Consider the following 15,615-nt stretch of genomic DNA (forward strand, 5'->3'; position numbering starts at 1 on the left):
ATATCTAAGAAGGTGCAGATATATAAGAATACACCCGCCCATGAGAATCATCATTCTGCCAGTCAAAATACTTACCAGTCTTTTTGCAGCAGCTTGGATAAGAGTATCTGTGAGGTTGGAACACGAATTGTAAACCTCCAAGGTAAGTGTTCGAATTCAATGTCAGTGGCAGAATTCCGTACTGGCACAAACGCTCATTTATGAGTGCTGTCATTTATTCAGGGGCTGAGACGTGATTGTGACCAAGTCAAGATAGTCATAGCGTGGCTATATGGTTGATCAAACCTTCGGTCACTAAAACCAAAGTGGTGTAGGCGTTCGTCTCACAAGATGTTTGAGGCGCCGCGATAAGCTGAGGTACCTGATCCGATCTAAGACTCCCTTGTTTCTCCTTTCGCCAGATCACTTTGTGTGTTCTGGCTTCTCTCTAGGCGGGATACCAGTCGAGCGTGGTAGACACATGAATCCCATACTCACTACACGGGAATCCTGAATCATCGTGGTCAAAGGAGCACATAATGTTTATGACATTACCAACACGCCTATGTGTGCCGCAAGCGCGTTTCTGTTCACTTCTGTCCTGGGTTTGTGCAACCTGCCGATGGGCAGAGAGAATGTATTGCATTATCATCCTTAAAGATGCGTGGTGATTGGGCCAAGACGATGCCACGATGGCATGTGCTGGAACCATAGGCTCCGGGGGTGATGGAGGGTGGTGACAAAAATCCCATGTAGGATAGCGCGTTAACTGGTTCGCCGCTCTGACAACTAACCATGTTGCTGCGGGCACTGCCTGATAAAGAACAGAAATTGTTGCCAAGTACTTTCCCGCCACGGAGGGAGGGGGGGAATATAGTTCCTTAGGATGAGAGCCGTATCAATGGAAAAGCTACATGGTCTAGTAGGGCTGAGGCTCCCACACATAGATAGGGCCACCACGCCGAACGGTCAGATTTGACAGGACTTCTGGTCGATCCCAGACCTGATCATTCTTTTTGCACTTTTTCGAGATGTTCCACTTTTCCATCGTTCGTTTCTCGAGCATTCAGCGACCTGAATTGATTGTCGTCTGAGTTTGTATCCATGTGTCATGCCTTAATTGCACGTTGTCTCATCGGAACGGTGTTATCTTGATTTTCTTCTTGTATGCCATCGCGAGTCGGAAGTTTGGCGTTCCAACCGTGAGAGCGCTTCGTCAAAGCCCGTCTCTGTTCGCGACGTCAACATTCGTGACTAAAACAACACGCTATCTTCCTCCGCCAATCTTGATTCTCTCTCGACCCAACAAATTGTGCGCGCCTTGGCCGTCGACCGCGCCCTGTCACCTTAACTCATCATGGACTCTTCGGACGCAGACCCTCGCACCCTGATAAAGCTCGACGGCAGCCTCCTGGCACACGGCAGCGATCTGGAAAAGCTATTCGGCAGAGACCCAGTCCATGAGCAGATCCTTGAAGTCGTCAGCGGATGCGCAGAAGATCCCGCCATTATCCATTACACCAAAATCAACTTCATCAAGCTAGCCACAATCCACAAAGCTCAGGCCAGCGACATCCAAGACGTTCAGCTTGCCTCGTTATTGCAGAATGTGAGCCTGGCGCAGTCCGACGAAAGTGCACGCCTGTCTCCCCCACACACCGAATTCGAGAATATCATTCGCGATTGCATTGAACAACTGCGTCGGTTACCGAAACGGAAGATCGAGAAGAAGGTCATCGCAACCTACAAGAGGATCATCGATTCCACCGGCTACCACATACCACCCGTCATCAACAAGAGAAGCGTCGACGACCTCGCCGGCGTTCTCATCGCCATGACGTCCGACTCCACCTACGAAGCCAGCCCCGTCACAGAACTGCTTCCTCCTGGAGACCGCTTTCGTATGAACGTCATCGTCCACCTTGCTCTCATCGGCGGAAAACCCGCAAACTCCTGGCATTTCTCTACCTTGAACTACGTCACCTTTTCCGGTTTCATGAAGAAGGTTTTAGATACCCTCGCAAGTGGTCGCAGGGGCCAGCCCGAGCGCCTAGGATACCTGACCCACCAGCAGAAGGAGCGTGGCGTTTGGTTGTCGCAGGCCGCAGCAGACATGGAGTCTCTCGAGCTGCAGAGGGACGCGTGGCAAGTTGTCGACGAGAGCAACTACAAAGCATTGATGAAAATCAAAGACAAGCATGTCTTCTTGATCCACGTAAGTTTTCCACATCTTTTTCGTCTTCAAGCTCACCGAGCTTGTCGTGCTGTACCCTATCAAAATGCACGATGATCTTCCATGCTGGTACAATGTCCATTGAAGCTGCCGAGCTGGACCAGCAATCAAGCACTCCCAATGGACATTCGACCTACAAAGGAAAACATCGTGCATTTTGATGGTGGCCAACAACATATCGTGGGAATGGGAAATAGCCAGTACATACTGAACCCTGCCTACACCTTCGGGCGTTCCCTGCCTTTCCTCTCACCATCACGCCAGTCAGCTGTGTAGTATTTGAGAAAGCAGCTCCAGACTAACCTCTCACAGGAGTACCAGCTAGGGATGCCGGCACGCATTGAGGAAAAGGCCAACAATGGCCCAAAGTACTGGAACACCTGGGCTCTGAATGAGCATTCCAGCCTCACCGCCCCTCCTGCCCCTCCTGCCCCCGAGTTCCTGCCCGCCGCCGATGGCCCAGTGATTACCCCTGGCAGTCGCATCATGAATGTGCTGTCGACACCTCGCCACCCACCCCAGGGCCCATCCAAGGAGGAGCAACAGGCCATCAAGAAAGAGAAGGGGAAGGAAAGGAAGAAGAGGAGAACTCAGCTCAAGCTGGCGCTACGCAGCAAGTAGTAGCCAGAAGGAACAGCCAGGGGCAGTCAAAGTTGTAACAACATTATGAGAAAGTCCGTTGCTCCTGTACACTGGCGACGCGCAGGTGTAGTTATGAGAACGCAAAACTAGATTCTGGGTTAGAGATCATCCCCTGAGAGAGCACGCTGTGCATCGCATCTCTGTAGACGATTACACTGCTCTTGAAACATTGTGCATTCTTGTAGCCTCGGCTGTTTTTAGAGACGTGGATGCCCGAGATGAGCGAAAGAGGCCAACAGATTAATCTCGCAAAGTTTGAGTTATGTTCGATCTATATCCTATCAACAAGCAGTATGATGTGGTTACAGATAAAAAGGGAAAGAGGAGGAAGTGAGGTTGGGAAAAGCTGCCCCATATTCTTCTTGCTCCAAACTCCGAAGTTCTTCCGTAACGACCTCAGCAAGGTCAGCTCCTCAATGGCTGAATAGCTTTATGATTTGCATGTCAAACTGCAGACACTGTTGATTATAGCTCGATGGCCGATAAGAGTTGGTGGGCCGTTGTGATCACGCTGGGCATTATCGACCACTGACAAAGGTTCATTCACCGAGGTGTATCGTTGAAGCAGAAGTTTTGCTATGGGAGCAATTGCGAAACATACACGGGTAGCACAAGCAACGTCCGGACACGTCTAGTGCACACCGATACATCATCTCAATATATTTGATTAGTTATATATACTTCTCCGATAGCAAACACCTATGCATCCATTGTACATCCATCGATAGAACAGTACGGATGGGGAAATCTCGGTACAAAAGTGTCTCGAAAGAAGAAGGAAAATGTGGGGCGGAACTTTGAACTTCACCTCCTGCTCTTTCTTCCTTTGTTTGACCATAGTAAACGACAATGATGCGATTGGTATATTCGAAGGCGTGGGAAATCTCCGGTGGTGGTTGAGGTAATCTGACGGTTCTGACTGATGTGTGGCTTGAGCGATGGCCTCGCTTGACGAGCAAACAGCATGCGGTGGCTGGGAGAATGGGTGTGTGACTGCTAAAGGGGTATGTTTGCTCTTTCACAAGCTTCTGAGGACAACGAAAGAGATGGAAGCGTTTGGGGTTATTGGGGTCGATGTGATCGAGACAAGGAGCGAGGTCGGGGTATCGCGGCGGTTGGTGGCAAAAAGGTACGTCTGTCATCTCTTTGTCTGTTGAAATGAAAGTAAGAGAAGGAAAGGCATTGGGAGGCTGGTGGTGAACCTTCTTGTCGCTGCCTATCTCGAATGCTTGCATCGTGCCGCTGGTCTGATATTCTCTGCGTCTCCTGGTATGGCGAGTGCTTGTTGGTTCCCGACGCGTCTCTTGTTGCAACGATGTACCACCTGAGCTGGGGTGGTATGCGACCGTCAAAGATGAAGCTGCACAATATGCTGCGCCAGCGACGAGGCCGAGACACCTCGCAACAGCTGCAGCAACTGCAAGACCATCGAAAGGTAATGAAGGTTTTGAGAACCGCAGGTGTTTTCAAAGACGGTGTGTGGACTGTCCGCCCTCAGTGTTGATCTATTCAGCTTCGAAGGACCTCGTTGCTCGTTGGTGAGTCTTCGCAAGGAAGCTCCGTGCTGGTCACATCGCTGTGTCGTAGGTACATTGGCAGTGTCGTGTGCGCAGATGCTTGTAAGAGTGTCAACGTCCGCCCTTACCTCTGCGCATGTCTGCAGGCAGATGATGTGGCGGGAGTTGGGCGGAGAGTCGCGTCTAGGAGAGATCGTGTGATTGCGCAGCTTGATGTTGGAAACATATTGATAAGATTTGAATTATGAGCATAGAGTTGGTTCTGTGGCGCAGTGGGCAATGCTGACGTTTCCGGACTGGAGTCCGGACATCCTGGTAGTTTACAAAGAAGCATGCCATGGCAATTCCCAAAAAAGGTCTGCTCTTTTCGACTGAGCATCGTGCAAGAGGTATGATTACACTGCTAATTAGGTCTATACGCACATACACCAAGCGCAATCCAACATTGCGATTACCAACTCGCCCCCCTTTTTTGCACCCTGTATGTAATATACGTGACGGTCGAAAGCTGCGTTTTGGCGGCAGTGAACCAATTGCCCCTGGATCAAATCCCTGCGGTAGCTAATCTTTTTGCCCTTGCGGCTGCACGGCTTGATCAAAGCTCCGTGATCCGTGATCTTGGAAGTCAGCCAAGATCAAACTCGCTTTGCACCGAATTAATACACAAGCACACAGCCTGTAGACCAATATTGTCAACACAGCGCGAAGCGCGCATTTTCGCGGGCTGCACGATCTCACACACACACACTTCACTTCCTCTCTGAAAAACCAAGCCTTTGTGCATTCAACCTTTGCCCTCGCCATCCTCTACAATCACGAGCAATCCAGTGTCGCACTCAACTATGGACACGCAAGATCACCTCGAGTCACGCGCCAGCAATGACCCAGTCACGCAGAGAACCACCAGCGAGTTCTTTTTGGCAAATCACGTCCCTGTGCATATTACCTGCTTGATCAGCGCCAACTACCACAAGATATTCCACCTGAAAGCATTGAGAGACAGAGACGGAACCGATGTAGCAGAAATCCTTCGTGATTTGAACTTCACAGAGACCGGCGATACCACTCCGGATGAAGAACCAACTACTCCCGTGGGTCAGAGACACACCAGACGAGATCACGAAGATACCCGCACGCAGCTGCTCGCCAAAAGATGCATGGAATTGAGGAAAAACATCTGCCGCGCTTACGAAGAGCCTATGGCGAAAGCCGAAACCATCATCAAAGCAAAGCTGGAGGAGCTGAACTGCACTCCATTACCCTTCTGCGGCCACCAAAGCAACCTGGACGACCTCTGTCTATCCCTCTATGCTGCAACATCAGCCGAATATTACCGTCGCGCTCCCCTACCCACTCCCGACCACCAGCCTACCGATGTCGTGCTTGAATTCGTAGACTTTCTCTACCTCGCCGGCGGCCGACCTGCCAGTTCCTTTCCTCACCCTTGCGACATCAGCACTACCTTCGACGACTTCATTGAAATTGTTCGCAACGTGTACGACTATCTGGAAAGCATCCCTACCTTGCAGGAAGGTGGCTTTGACGACTGGGATGACCTTCCCGCCGAGGAAGAGGTTGAAGGATGGCGATTCCAGTGCGCTGCCCAAATCGAACACCTGGATATGGCTCCTAGAAGCTGGGAAAAGGTTAGCCCTGGAACTTTCGACGTTTTCAAGACAGCTGCCCGCACTGCCCAATGCTTTATCATGCATGTAAGTTCATAAACATCCCCTTCGCCCAGCGCGCCTTTTGGTATGCTTGTCAAAATGCAGAAAGTTATTGAGTAATGCTACGTTTGCCACTGAGAGACGGTGGGTCAACAGTCTCTCACTGGACATTCACACTCTCTCGAAAATGATCTTGCATTTGGATGGATATATAGTTGAGAGCACAGGTTCCAGGGATAGCTGCACGGTGTACAAAAGGGGCACACACAATACCAAGAGCAGGCTAACGTATACAGACACGCCAGATCGAGATCTTCTGGGCCATCAAGGCGAAGCAGCGCCACCTTCATGCCAATGATCGTCATGGCTCCTGGACATGGGCCATCTGGCAGACAGAGGAGGCAGAAAGGGCGTCGGAGGTGCCCTATGTTCCTCTGCTGTACATGCCTGCCTTTGAGCCCGACGACCTGCCTCCTCTGTTGCCTTCGGCGGCCTTGCAGAGAGTAGTGAAGACGTCCAAGGACAAGAAGAGAAAGCTGCCAATGAGAACGCCGGAGGAGCAGGCAGCCAAGAAGGACCTGTCTATTCGCTTGAGAAAGAGACAGAGAGGGTAGGTGGTGGAACTTCGGCGGCGTAATGGTGGTCCGGAATTGATCGTCGTGGCCAGGCAGAGTGTGTGTAATCAAGTACAAACGGAGTTCGGGTCGGGAAAAGACGGAAATGACGAGAACAATTACAAAGAGGACAGTGGTGGTGATGGAGATGAAAGCATGCAGGATTAGCTCAATTAGGCCGGATACTCTCACATAGCACAGTACCGCAGCTATGATTGTGCTATGCACTCTGATACTATCGTAGTAGTTCGGTCTCCTTCAGATACAGTGCGCGTGCAACTGAGTCCAGCAACAGTATTTGATCAGGAAATAAGACTTCGATTCAACTATGAGTATATATTGTGACCAGTTCAGGGTTCAATTAACTGTCAAAACGTCTTCATTGGCGCAATGGTTAAATCTTGTCACCATATTAGCGGATAGCGAGCTGCGAAAAGACGGGAGCCGTTCGATCGATGCGGTATCTATCGGTGGGATATCGGCCTGAAGAGGTATTTCGTTTTGCCTTCGTGGACACCTTTTTGCCTTTCTCAACCCTGTCAGACGGCCCCTGTCTTTGTTCAATCATCGCTAAATAAGAAACAGCTGTGTTAGTGGTGGCAGGCCAAATCATGGAAACGGGACCGACAGTCCAAGGTTCGATCCAAAGCGTTGGCTTGTCTTTTTGCAATTGTCGTTTCCAATGTTCCGAATGGCGCATGTGAAGTCAGAACATTCTATCACACAACGATCCTGTCTTACTTTCACGGTCGCCTACGAAAGCAACGACAACAAGTCTTCCACCAAGTTCCCTTGCCATTCCGCCAACAGCATCAAACCTTTGTCATCGACAGTCTTCCATATCTTTCCAGCAAATCCTTCAGCGAACCTTTTCGCAAAGACTCCAGCAAACCAAATACCTCGTCACGATGCCGTATCATATTGACAATTTTGATGCTGAGGAGACCGAAGATCCTGTACTCATCACGATCTTCACAATAGTCAACGAACGCGCTTCTACCAACATCGGCGACATTGTTCGCATCAACTTCCAGAAAATCCTCCTTCTCACACACATCAGACACGACAACAAGGAGATTAACGATATCGCCGACTGGCTTAGCAACTTGAACCTTGGAGGACCTGCCCTCTACCGCCTACAGTCTTCTCCCAGCTCAGGTTCGGAGTCGCAAAGCTCACAGGAGTCCACCACAGCCTTCTACGACCTAGACCTCGATGGCATGGCTAAGGCGGCTCATGACTGTAGGACTGCAATCGCACAGATTAGAGGAAGTGATAACAATGCCAGCAGGTCTGCCTGCGACCTTATGATTCAAATCATGGCTGAGAAGGAGTACCAGCCTCCCCCTTTCATGGGCTCTTACCCTAACCTGGACTCGATCTGCTACCTCTTCTATGCCGTTCTCTCCGACTGCCACTACCTCCCTCACGATAACCCTGTCTCATCTCCTTGTGCCTCGACCGAGTTCCAGGTTGAAGTGGTAACTTACCTGCGTCTCTGCGGTGGTCAGCCAGCCACGACTGACCAACGTACCCTACTTATTGACGCATCTTTGCAGAAGCTCATCGAAGAGGTCAGCGACGTGCAAGTTGACATCGACCTGGCGGGCTCCGAGCGCGTCGGCAACGTCACTGACCTTGACGATGACGATTGGTACTTCCAGCACGCCGCCCACAGAGAAGCTCTCCTGATGATTCTCCAGAGTTGGAAGCCAGTTTGTGTCGAACTACTACATGAGATCAAATCACATGCTCCAAGCGACAAATGCTTTATCATGAACGTAAGTCGGCTACAGCCTTGTGACCCTGAAGCCCCCTACCTCATGCAACTGCAACATGTTCATGCAGCACGACTGAAGCTAACATCAGCACAGAAGAAGCAACTCAACATCTCCGCCAGCATCAACGCAAAGCAGGCCTACCTTTATGCAAACACTGAATTCGGTACTTGGACCTGGGTGTTGTGGAGGAGCACCGCTGTCGAATCAGCTTCACCAGTTCCCTTTGTTCCTTCCTGGTTCGTGCCTGCCTTCGGCATCGACGGTGACAAGTTCAAAAAGCCCTCGAAACGCGACCTTACAGCAACTCAGCAGGTAGAACAACGCAAGAGGAGGGAAGAGGCCGAGAACAAGCTGAAGGAGAAGGAGGCCAAGAGGAAGTATGAGCAGAGAGGCATGGAAATGCGCACTAGAGCCCTGAAACAGTGAGAGCTTCTTCGACACTGCTGTCAAAAAGCACGAATCAGTCTGGGAAAAGGATGGTCATCACTGTGAGCATGGCGCACGGAGCCTCTCTTTGGACAGCTCCATCAGTATCAAAAAGATCCTGCATTTTGGTCAATATCTTACTAAATGCAACTGGGGAAGGAGATGATGGGAAGCCCTGGCAGTAAGTCAGGAACAACATGTTCCATAGCGTACCCGCCAATAGAGCAGGAAATCCTAGCACTTCATAGCCATATTCTTCCTTCCCTCCAGCACAGAATGAGTGTTCATCTCCATGCTCCAGATCTTAACCAATTCCAAACCAGCAGACTCGAACAGATCTTTCCACTGCGCTGCCGTACGCTCCTTGCCAGAAAAGGTAAACATGACCAAATCCATCCAGTATACTGAGGGGTCGCGCATGTCAACTCGGTCGGGGACAACAGCCTCTGCAATGAGCAACTTGGAATGCTCATCCATAGCATCGACGATGTGGCGAAGAATGTTTCGACAATGCTCGTCTGGCCAATCGTGCATGACACGACGCATATAGTATGCACCAGCACCTTTGATGGGCTGTGGTTGCCAGAAGTCATGCACAGTTGCCTCAATTCCATCTGGCAAATAGCCAGCAGGTATGTTGTTGATGACGTCCGCAATGTCTTGAACAACAATTCTACCCTTCAAGTCGGAATAATGCTGACGCAGAATCTTCATCGTATCACCGGTGGAACCACCAATATCCACCATCAACACAGAGTTGTCGGTCACCGCTTTGTCAGATGCACCTTTGAGTTCTTTGTCGTAGGGATAGATGTAGACGTCAGCCGCAAAGTCTCCCAGGAAGCCTGCAGATTTTGCAAACAAAGCCAGATTTTTTGGGTCTCTGGCAAGAACCTCGATCCAGTGGTGATCGTTCATTCCGTGAGCCCAGCCATACGGATGACGCTTTGGATCGTTCGGACTTTCAAGTGTACGGTCGGCAAAGTACTCAGATAGTCGTGAAAACACCGGCAGGAACTGTTCGTTGATTAGGAGGGAGACAAACTCTCCCTCTGCTTGGCCATATAAGATGGATTGCTTGGTATGGGCGTAAGTGTCTCGGTCCGTCTCCTGGAAGATACCAAAAGCACACAGCAAGCGCATGAGCCTAGCGAGGAAAGAAGCATCGGCTTGTACTTTGACTGCAAGTTCGTCAAGGAAGATGCTTCCATGTTGAGGTATGCTCTGCGGAACACCGATATTGACCAAAAAGCCTAGTGCCAGCGTCGAAAGAAGGTCTCCAATGCGGTTGAACACGGCACCTTGTTCAGACTCGAGTTCCCAGACAAGCTTCCTCGCCGCAGATAGGGCCTGAAGGCGTGTTTCGCGAGTTTCGGGGTTTTGCAGACAGGTCTGTCCAGATGCATGGACAGTTTCGAAGGCGTGTTGCAGAGATGTCATTGCGTCGGTAGTGCAGTAGAATTTAGATCTCTGAAAGAAGTGGTGATTGTGCTGAAATGCCTGTTTTTGTGTTGCTCTTTTACATTATAATGTCAGCTTTTCACTCCAGGCTGCTATGCATGATAAGCACGGAGTGTCCTTGGACCATCCACGGAGATTCCGATGGCACGGAAAGTCGATTATCGACAAGTTCTAGATTCATGATCCTCTCAGCATCCTGAAATACTCAATGACACAGGGTCGGGATCCCGTACAAATGGTTTCGTCATCACAGTACGGCCTTGGGTGTCAGCTTGATGTTCGCTGACTGACACTGCGTCAATGTATGACACCAAGTCGCATCAGTTTCGGAACCCTGAGCAGAGAAGTAGCTTTAAGCGCCGTGTACGAGTTTCGTGAAATGCAAATATTGAGCATAATGGAGGTTAGAGTGTGCAAGATGGATACCAGATGGAGGTCTACCGTCTACGGCGAGGAGCGCGATGACGTCTTTCTTGGCATGTGGAGCAGATTTTCCGAAGGGCAACCTCACCTCGCTCGCTCTCTCTACTTCCTTTGTTCCCACGAGCTGTTTGCTCAAGTCTCCGTTCCTATGACCCCTAGATGCGGATGGTCGACGGTGGGGGGGCTTCTCTGATCGAGCGGTGCCTTGCGTATCAACCTGCGCGCTCACAGTCTCGTTTTTGCCATCGGATCATCATGCTATGCATAGCCCTTTTGGTAAGGCCTCTCTGGTACGTGGTTCTCGTAATTATCATAGAAAGAACTTGGAGATATTAGCACACTCCAGAAATTCCTGCTTCTCCAACCCTTCACCCACATCGTTAGCATCACATTTGCTGTTGGGATAAGTCGCTGTGTGTTCAAAAGAGCGTACGAGAGAGGCATAACTCATAGCCAGCAAGCTTTGACGAGCTCTTCCTCTCCAAGCGTGCTGAAATCCACCACGCCAACTTTCTCGCTGACACGGTCATGCTTCGTTGAGATGCGCGATGTGATTTTGATCAAGACCTCATTGTTTCCTCAAGAGCTGCGTCCCAGCGGTCTCACTTTGCGCTCAGTTTTGTGTTCGATGTTTGTCGTGCATCTCTAAAGCCGTGTACGTGGCATATATCAGTACACTAGGGGTGCAATATGCTCCCAAAAGCGTGCAGCGTTGGATTCAATTGCTCATGCATGGTGTATGATGAGCGTAAAGATCCGTCTGGCTGTGCGAGATGTTGGTAAATCTGAACGGTGATCTCAGGTATCATCGCACTGGAAATCAGCATTCTGTGGATCTATATTGTATGGAGTTGAAACATCTGTTGTCCCGAAGTTGGGTAGTCTAGCAGGAATGGTGCTGTGTTCCGAAATGCGTTGCTCGCCGCTACTGCTTGCGCTACTAGGTTGTTGGTTCGATTCCATCGTGGGTCAATTCCTATTCTTTTTGCACAACTCTACCACTCTCGCTACACATGGCAGACATGCATGTTTTGTAGTTCGGAGGCGCCCCTCCTGGAGTTTTGTTATCCTGATTTGTTTACTGCTCTTCCCATATCGATATTTTGTTTACAATTGCCATCGGATGGTAGGGCCGCAGATACCCGGTGGAGATCTTGAGCTGCACTGACTACTCACTCGTTTCCAATTTGTTGTGGATATGTTTCCACTTGCGCGTCCATTTACACTTGCACTTGAAATTCACTGCAACCTCTTTCTTCTTTCCTTATTGCGCGCACATCCTAGCGCCCCGCCTCGCTTACTCTATCTAAATCGCAGCCAAATTCCAAACCCTGTCGGTTCTCACCATCCAAATCGATTGCGCACGCACCGATCGCGCATTCAGCGTCATGGACGACTTCAAGCACATTGTCGACCACTCTAGCAGCTCCGATGGTTACGGTGATGACTACGATCCAGATGGTGATTGCAGCGTGCACCAAAACGACGACTACCGTCATCTCGCCTCAAGAACAGATGACAGCGAGCCTTACAACACCCAGACGCCCTCGCACCCGCACGAACTCGCAGAGCATGATGAGATCATGAGACCTGGCAGCTTGGCCAACTCCACCCAAAGTCACGTTCAGGCCGCAACCGAGTCCTCGGAAGAATGGCTGAAAGTCGACCTGATCCATGTCATGTCCAAGGATCCCGTTCTGAAGTCCATATTCCGTCAGGTTGATGATCGTTTCGGCGAACTGCGTCTCACCACGTTCATCAAGTTGTTCTTCGCAAAGTTCGCCGGCATCCACGACATGAAGAAAGATGCCATCGGAGATTTAGGAATGACCCTTGACCTGGGCGCCCTGGAAATCGACGTGGCCAAGTGTATCATCAACGAGGCCGATGCACCTGCGCAGAAGGCCATCAAAGCTCTCCGCACACTGGGCAGAGCATATCCCAAAGTAATCAGTCACGCTATCACGAGGCTCAAACAACTCATCCTCGCCTCTGAAGCCCAGGTCCCGGACGTCTACAAACGCAGTAGGATAGATGATTTGTGTGCTGTTTTGTACGCCATCAAGTCTGATCAGCACTATCAGCCCAGCGAGTGCAGGAGCTTCCAAAGTCGATTCTTCTTCCGTGTTTCCATCATTACTCACCTGAATCTGATCGGAGGCAAGCCAGCTACCTTTGAAGCCCTGATTAAAGGTCTCGACATGGGCTATCATAAGTTCTTGGAGATACTTCCTGGCATGGTTCAAATCGCCCGCTGCAAACAGAGAAGTCGCCGTGGCTATGCGACGAACACATCGATACTCCAGGGGTCGTGGCTGTATCAGTTCGCCTCTGAACTCAGCTCTCTGGATCCTGCGCGCGAGCAGTGGACAGTTCTGAACGATACCACCTACAAAGGTCTAAAGGAGGCCAAGGAGAAGGAAACAGTCTTCCTGATACATGTGAGTTCGATAATGTTGATCCCCACCTACGCCTGCACCAAGCGTCTTGTGTACCTATCACAATGCACAACAAATTTTGGTCTATAGCAAACAGTTCTTGGAACAGCTGTACTAACATGCGTACTCAGGAGTCCGACCAAGCCATTCCTCTCGCCATCGAAGCAAAGGTACTCACAAAGCCTTTCTACTGGAATACCTGGGACAAGATCACCCCTCAAGTCTTGACCAACCACGGCCTGGTCACGCTTCCTCCTCCTGATTTCCTCCCTCCATGCTCGCCTGCTAAGCCGCTTTACCCGGACCTTGTCTTGCTGCCCGAGGTTGCCTCCACTGAGCCTTGCAACAAGATATCTCTGCCAAACCGCAAACGCCCTGCTCCTGAGTATCTGGACAATGGAAAGGGATGCAAGAAGCAGGGGTAATGTAGGGAGAGACTGTGCCACTGTGTAAGGAGCCAACAGACAAAACCTTGCATGGCTATGCAATCGATCAACATTGATGCATCAGAATTGTTTGCACCCCGGAGGATTGGACAGAGGTGTCGGCGGCGCTAGCCTTGGTCGTGAGTCAAGGGTTTGGCGGAAGTCATGCCATGATTGATCTCCCTACTGTACTCCCTGTAGGTATGCAGACACGTTGTCAAACAACAGGATGCTTTTCATGATCTAGCCGCTGTCCACAGAGAGCGACACTCCTGCTCCTTCAATTCATTCTAGAGCCTGTAAGATATCCTATTCAGACTGACTCCATACATTCCCATTCAACTATATCACTTCTTCGGCTTCTTCCTCAGTCGACTGTCCAACTTGTCCTCATCATCTGACTCGTTAGATCTCTTTCTCTTATCCGGTTTCTGCGGTGTGTCCCCCGCTCTTGCCACCTGACCAAGCTTGTATTCCGCCTCGTTTCCACCCCAAACAAGCGCACAGTCTTCGGGTATGTCCATGTCCAAATCAGCGTATCGTTCAGCCAAAGCTTTATCCTGGTAATCGTGGAGGAAGTACAACTTCCCATCCAGGACGCGCCGGGCATTTTTCTGTCTGAGCTTTTCCTTCTCTTCTTTGGTTCTTTGAGCAGGGTATTGTTCTTGCTCACGGACCCATGCTTCTGTGCCCCAATAGTCCATGAATTTGGTGTGATCAGATATGTTTTCGTTAATCTGTTCCATCAACTCTCTAGGCGTCGGACGTTCCTCTGGGTTGAACAATTGGCAGTCGTACACTAGATTGACCAGATCGGTACTATACTGGAAGCCAGGCGAGTAATCGAATCTCGGCGGAGATCTCTTGATTTGTGATTCTCGTTGGAGTTCTGTTGCAGTCGCCCAATCAACATCGTTCATGGATCCGGTGGCTCGCATCATACATTCAATGGAGCGGCCCAGTTGCCAGACATTTGTCCAGGAATGCACTGGTAGATTTTCCACACGTAGTGACTCGATTTGATGATCTTCCATATCGTCTTCGTCGATTTGTGTCGATCTAGTCATCTCTGGAGCATAAAACCCACGCGTGCAAATTTGTTGCATTGCGCCCCAGACATTGTCCGCAGCTGTTTTGTGAGTCAGCTGTGCACCGCCAAAGTCGCCGATGATGGGACGTGGGTAGACCGGATATCTTGGCCCTCCTGGAGGGGCGAGAAAGATGTTCGAAGGCTTCATGTCCAACATGACGATCGTTTCGTCTCCGGCTTTTCGAGCCTTTGGCCGTGTTCTGGCAGCCTCTTCCATTTGTATCAATGCAGAAGTCAAACACTGCAAAGTGTACCAGATGAAAGGCTCAGGCGTTGGTATCGGCTCGTATGTTCCAAAATCGTCCAACTTGACAGATTTTTGGATGAAGGTGTGCATGTCTCCAGAGTGAAGGTGGTCCATGTAAAGTCGCCAATGAGTGGTGTCAGGCCTTTGTCTTGGATCAGGCTTATCACCCCTCTTGTAGCCACGTAGAGGCATGTTATAAGATAACTCTCCATCAGCAGGTGTGAGAAGCCCCTGAATATATGCCTCTTTGTAGAAGCGATCATCGACGTGCGCATTCCCATATCCACCGGATTTTGATACACCGAGATCCATACCCTTGCGCACGAGTTCCTCGTACATCCCATCCCATTCTACAGGCTCAGATGTGGGTTCAGAGTCCCAAGTATCCTTGATGACAATACGATCGATAACTCTATGGGTTGCGTCGACTTTAACCCAATAGTGGACTGATCCTTGGCCTCCGTCTGCTATATATTGACCAGGAGATATCCATCTCCCGCCAGGTAACCCACTTGCGTCGTTGAAGCCATGTGACATTATTGCTTTGTAGTGGATGTATCTCTGGAGACTGTTGTGCAAACTTTCTATCAACAAGAGGACATGATGATTCAGGAGTTATTTGTTCGCAGTTCTTTGTTCTGTCTATCTATACTGGAAGGGCTGCCGGTTCTG

The 15,615-nt window shown here is 50.2% G+C and overlaps 7 protein-coding genes across 7 annotated transcripts; 5 read left to right on the forward strand and 2 right to left on the reverse strand.

Moving 5' to 3' along the window:
* Window positions 1-1,336: 1,336 nt before the first annotated feature.
* Window positions 1,337-2,833, forward strand: M438DRAFT_366850 (uncharacterized protein; the record flags this gene model as incomplete). The annotated part of the gene is made up of 2 exons (XM_029907915.1): window positions 1,337-2,194; window positions 2,525-2,833. 2 exons carry the CDS (start codon window positions 1,337-1,339, stop codon window positions 2,831-2,833), a joined length of 1,167 nt encoding a protein of 388 aa, XP_029759061.1.
* A 2,380-nt stretch (window positions 2,834-5,213) lies between these two features.
* Window positions 5,214-6,652, forward strand: M438DRAFT_336848 (uncharacterized protein; the record flags this gene model as incomplete). Its single annotated transcript, XM_029903926.1, has 2 exons — window positions 5,214-6,083; window positions 6,335-6,652. The coding sequence occupies 2 exons, from the start codon at window positions 5,214-5,216 to the stop codon at window positions 6,650-6,652; spliced, it is 1,188 nt and encodes a 395-aa protein (XP_029759062.1).
* Window positions 6,653-7,560: 908 nt separating this feature from the next.
* M438DRAFT_336849 (uncharacterized protein) lies at window positions 7,561-8,859 on the forward strand (the record flags this gene model as incomplete). Its single annotated transcript, XM_029903927.1, has 2 exons — window positions 7,561-8,433; window positions 8,527-8,859. The coding sequence occupies 2 exons, from the start codon at window positions 7,561-7,563 to the stop codon at window positions 8,857-8,859; spliced, it is 1,206 nt and encodes a 401-aa protein (XP_029759063.1).
* Window positions 8,860-9,026: 167 nt separating this feature from the next.
* Window positions 9,027-10,641, reverse strand: M438DRAFT_300236 (S-adenosyl-L-methionine-dependent methyltransferase). Its single transcript, XM_029902063.1, has 2 exons — window positions 10,554-10,641; window positions 9,027-10,491 (listed from the first exon to the last, which is right to left on the reverse strand). Exon 2 carries the CDS (start codon window positions 10,297-10,299, stop codon window positions 9,094-9,096), a length of 1,206 nt encoding a protein of 401 aa, XP_029759064.1. The 5' UTR covers window positions 10,300-10,491; window positions 10,554-10,641; the 3' UTR covers window positions 9,027-9,093.
* A 220-nt stretch (window positions 10,642-10,861) lies between these two features.
* Window positions 10,862-11,157, forward strand: M438DRAFT_49197 (uncharacterized protein). Its single transcript, XM_029910138.1, has one exon. It carries the CDS (start codon window positions 10,903-10,905, stop codon window positions 11,077-11,079), a length of 177 nt encoding a protein of 58 aa, XP_029759065.1. The 5' UTR covers window positions 10,862-10,902; the 3' UTR covers window positions 11,080-11,157.
* A 974-nt stretch (window positions 11,158-12,131) lies between these two features.
* Window positions 12,132-13,606, forward strand: M438DRAFT_336851 (uncharacterized protein; the record flags this gene model as incomplete). The annotated part of the gene is made up of 2 exons (XM_029903928.1): window positions 12,132-13,184; window positions 13,313-13,606. The coding sequence occupies 2 exons, from the start codon at window positions 12,132-12,134 to the stop codon at window positions 13,604-13,606; spliced, it is 1,347 nt and encodes a 448-aa protein (XP_029759066.1).
* A 347-nt stretch (window positions 13,607-13,953) lies between these two features.
* Window positions 13,954-15,480, reverse strand: M438DRAFT_277294 (uncharacterized protein; the record flags this gene model as incomplete). The annotated part of the gene is made up of 1 exon (XM_029900917.1): window positions 13,954-15,480. The coding sequence occupies one exon, from the start codon at window positions 15,478-15,480 to the stop codon at window positions 13,954-13,956; it is 1,527 nt and encodes a 508-aa protein (XP_029759067.1).
* Window positions 15,481-15,615: the final 135 nt, after the last annotated feature.

This window comes from Aureobasidium pullulans (assembly GCF_000721785.1).
Source record: "Aureobasidium pullulans EXF-150 unplaced genomic scaffold scaffold_13, whole genome shotgun sequence".
Lineage (NCBI taxonomy): Eukaryota > Fungi > Ascomycota > Dothideomycetes > Dothideales > Saccotheciaceae > Aureobasidium > Aureobasidium pullulans.